The 3,655-nt window shown below is 43.3% G+C and overlaps 1 protein-coding gene across 1 annotated transcript; it reads right to left on the reverse strand.

The window, feature by feature from the left end:
* Positions 1-8: 8 nt before the first annotated feature.
* Positions 9-2,899, reverse strand: LOC136493410 (uncharacterized). Its single transcript, XM_066489493.1, has 2 exons — positions 2,723-2,899; positions 9-1,343 (listed from the first exon to the last, which is right to left on the reverse strand). Exon 2 carries the CDS (start codon positions 1,325-1,327, stop codon positions 335-337), a length of 993 nt encoding a protein of 330 aa, XP_066345590.1. The 5' UTR covers positions 1,328-1,343; positions 2,723-2,899; the 3' UTR covers positions 9-334.
* Between the last annotated feature and the right edge of the window lie 756 nt (positions 2,900-3,655).

Consider the following 3,655-nt stretch of genomic DNA (forward strand, 5'->3'; position numbering starts at 1 on the left):
TTGCTGTGTTTAGTATGATGCTCAATCAAATGGTCATGTTCCTGTATATATATACTACAATAATTACACAGTTCAAAGTATGAAGTATCTAGCAGCCTGGTTCCTGCTCCAGCATAGGAGCAGCTGCACTATTTACCACAGGCAAAAAAAGAACCAAAAAAAAAAAAACTCTTACAAAACGATTGCCCAAGCATTGTGGGTTCTCAAGGATGTTCGGCCTTTCTGAACGTCCAGCAACTAAAATCGCACCACCGTCAACATGAAGAGCATTGTTGCAGGTTGAAGTACCATGAGCCCCCAAAAAAGAAGACACCTCAAGCTTTTCTTGTATGACTTACTGGTTCATATCATCACTTTCTCCATACCTTGAATTTCTAGCAAAACTGAGTCCAGCAAACCAGGCAACACGCATCAATTGGACTCCAAGGGCAAGTACCCACCAGGATACCAGGCCACGAAGACTTTGCACCATCCAGCCAGGCGCACTGATTTCTTCAGCTAACTGGAGACCCCTCATCAGCTGTAGTACTCGATAGCCTTCATAAACCACTGGAGCTACCAACCATACCAGTGATTTCCAATGCCATGTAAGCATCTCAGTCAACATCTGTACAGACAGGAGTAAAAGATATGGTCCAAGCAGCACTGTAAATGGAATGAATGGTAGTTGTGGCTGCAGAGTGCCCCTACGGGATGCAAAAAACAGGGCAAATGGAGCAATAAAGCCTACTATGGTAGCAGCCAGATTCCAGAACCTGTAGGAAATTGGGATCTGCCTTTTCAGGTCCAAAATATTGTTCTCTTGACGGCCGCATGCATCGGCCATAAGGAAAAACAGCATCGCTCCCATATTAAAAATGAAGTCAAGTCCGACTAGAGATAGAAGGCCAGCAATGTTGGCAGCATGAAACACTGAAGACAATGGCAGCCATAAAGTTGGAACTATACCCGTAACCAACAGAACTGAAGGCCCTAGTAGCCACATTGGCAGTTTAAATGCCTTTAGCTGCCAAGAAGGTTCATTATTCACCTCTACAACATCTTCATCACTCTGGAGGATTGGAATCTGTGGAGCTTCTTCTGTATCAATAGGTTCAACAACACCTGTTCCCTTGATGATACTGCCATCATCGCCTGCAGAGGCATATGGAAGAGAGGTTTCCCATGACAAATTCTTGGTGCATCGCAGCACAAGATTTTCAAAATGGCCTGGTCGCAAGGGTTTCCAGTGAAGAGACCTTGGCAAATTGGTCTGTCCACTCTCATGAAACCTCCTCCTAACAAATACTTTGCTTAATTTTATTTGTGAACGAAGCAGAGAGGCCATGGTATAGGATGTCAATCTGTCTCCGGAACCACAAAAGAAGTGAAACAAATTAGCATCTCTAATTAAGTCAAGAGAAATTCAAAATTCAGATATAATAGTAATCCAAGTTCATGTCTGTTTAAGAACAGTAAAGCTAAAACAAAATTTAGATATAATGGTTGTCTTAGTATTTGATTGCCTTTGTATCCAACATAAACACTTGGTTGATGGTACTGAATCAAGGCATCAGTGTCTGTGACCAGTGGATCATAGATTCAAAAGTAATGGCACAATAAAGAACTTAAACTTACTACAGTACGCAAATGCATACTGCCTGGTTTCAGTAAATGTTTTAATAATTTTTTGTTAATAAATTGGTACTAAAGAATTGAACTCCAAGTTCAGCTCTTGCCATCTCGTGTTTGTTCTCTAAACAACATGAACATACCAGCTAGGCTTTGTACCTCCCTATTGGTAAGATGCCTTCAAGAACAACACTGAAGGTCTAAAGCCAATGCTCAAGGACTTATGGATGGACAAAACATGCAATCCCTTTTGGAGATGATCACCTTGGTTCGACAAGAATAAATTAAGAATTGTCTAATAAACTACAGTTTCAACATCAAGTGCGCAGCACGACTAACTAGGTAACTCCAATAAACATAATATTCAAGAGCCAGGCGAAGCATTAAAAGGTTATGCCTAGAACTGCAACATTTTCTGGAACTGATAGGATTTACCAAACGTTGAATGAACTGATGCTAGTAGAAATCCTTTACCTAAGTGTACTAATAACTAATAAGCACTAATGAATCTGATAGATTGATTACAGTACTAAAAACATAAATCAAGTTTAACCACACTGATTCTCAAGAATTGAGAAACGACAGCTGTAGCAACGAAATCACAAGTCACAACCCAGCATAACACCCCATTTGCACATCAAGAAATTCAGGACCTGTGTGATAGCTGACTAATCACCACCACTTCTGATCCCTTGGCTGCTGAGGTTGATAAACTGCCTAGGTATGATGAGTATGATGACAGAATTAACTCAATCGAGAATAAAAACTCGCACACCTGCACCAAGGCCGGACCCAATAAAAACTCGCAGATCTGCGAATCTGTTTGGTTGCTTGCTTTTACAGCAGCAGTAGCTGCCATGGACAGTGCCTAGTTGCAGCTGCAGCGCTGTTTATACCACCAGCAGATGGACAGTGGCATAGGTGTGTGTACGCATGTACACCCGATAATTTTTGTCGAAAGAACGAAGTTGGTAGGCATAATACATGTATACACATACTCTTACACTTGTGACTAGATCAGAACCGAATACAGATACCTTAAATTAGGGTTCGGGTGCTCAGTTTTGCACAGGAGGGGGAGGGGGAGGGGGAGGGGGCCAGGGGGGCATACCTGGTACGGTGGGTGGTCGTCGCCGGCAAAGGATCCGACGAAGACGGGGCAGCCAGGAGTACAGCGGCGGTGGGCGTGTTCCGTTGCTCCGCCTCCGCCTGGCCCCGTTGATGCAGAAAAGGGCCGAATCGAGCGTATAGCTATCGGTCCGCGCGAGGAGAACGGGCGAAGAAGAAAAACAGCTCGCAGTGGCAGGAGAGCAATTCTTCCAAGTGACCAAGTTCCATGGCTATCGGGCCCATTTCTCACTATTTTTTTCTGCAGGTGCACACACATAACTAGGCTGGTTCGGTTACTTCGGTAGGACTGTAGGAGAACGGCCCATGAAACTGATTCTTAAAAAAAAAGTTTAATGGTTCGTTCTTTCTCGGTTTCGTTTTCCTTTTTTTCTCTTTCCTTTGCCATGATATTTGTTTTTTTTTCCGTTTGCTTTTTTTTTACAACGACACTCAAAAGAGTGTCTCATATCTGATATATATCGAAGAAAACAAAGACTAGTACAGAAGATGGATAATAAGACATAAAACGACCTCTAAAAATAAGAATACATAAAAAAAAACAAATCGGTTGTCTTCTTGCTTCGATCATCCGCTGCTTGCCGGAGCTAGATCGAACGTCGTCGAGGTAGAGAGAGACCGGAAGACCTTATTTCAATGCACCATCGTCGCCACCACCTCGTCAATGACACCAAAGACCAAACCCTACGAACATAGAACAAATCTATATCTACAAAGGGGTCAGGTCCCCACTCCTCTAACCACCGGCGAGATCACCGATGGGAGAGAGGAGGGGGACCGATGGGTAGAGGGCCGGTGAGAGAATGCCTCCTGAGAGGAACAGTTTCGGAGGAGCAGTTCCGCGTGGCTAATTTTTAATCTGATAACTACTTTCATTATTATCATTGTTGTAAATGGCTCGACGCCCTGACCCATA

The sequence above is a fragment of the Miscanthus floridulus genome, chromosome 11, assembly GCF_019320115.1.
Source record: "Miscanthus floridulus cultivar M001 chromosome 11, ASM1932011v1, whole genome shotgun sequence".
Classification (NCBI taxonomy): Eukaryota; Viridiplantae; Streptophyta; class Magnoliopsida; order Poales; family Poaceae; genus Miscanthus; species Miscanthus floridulus.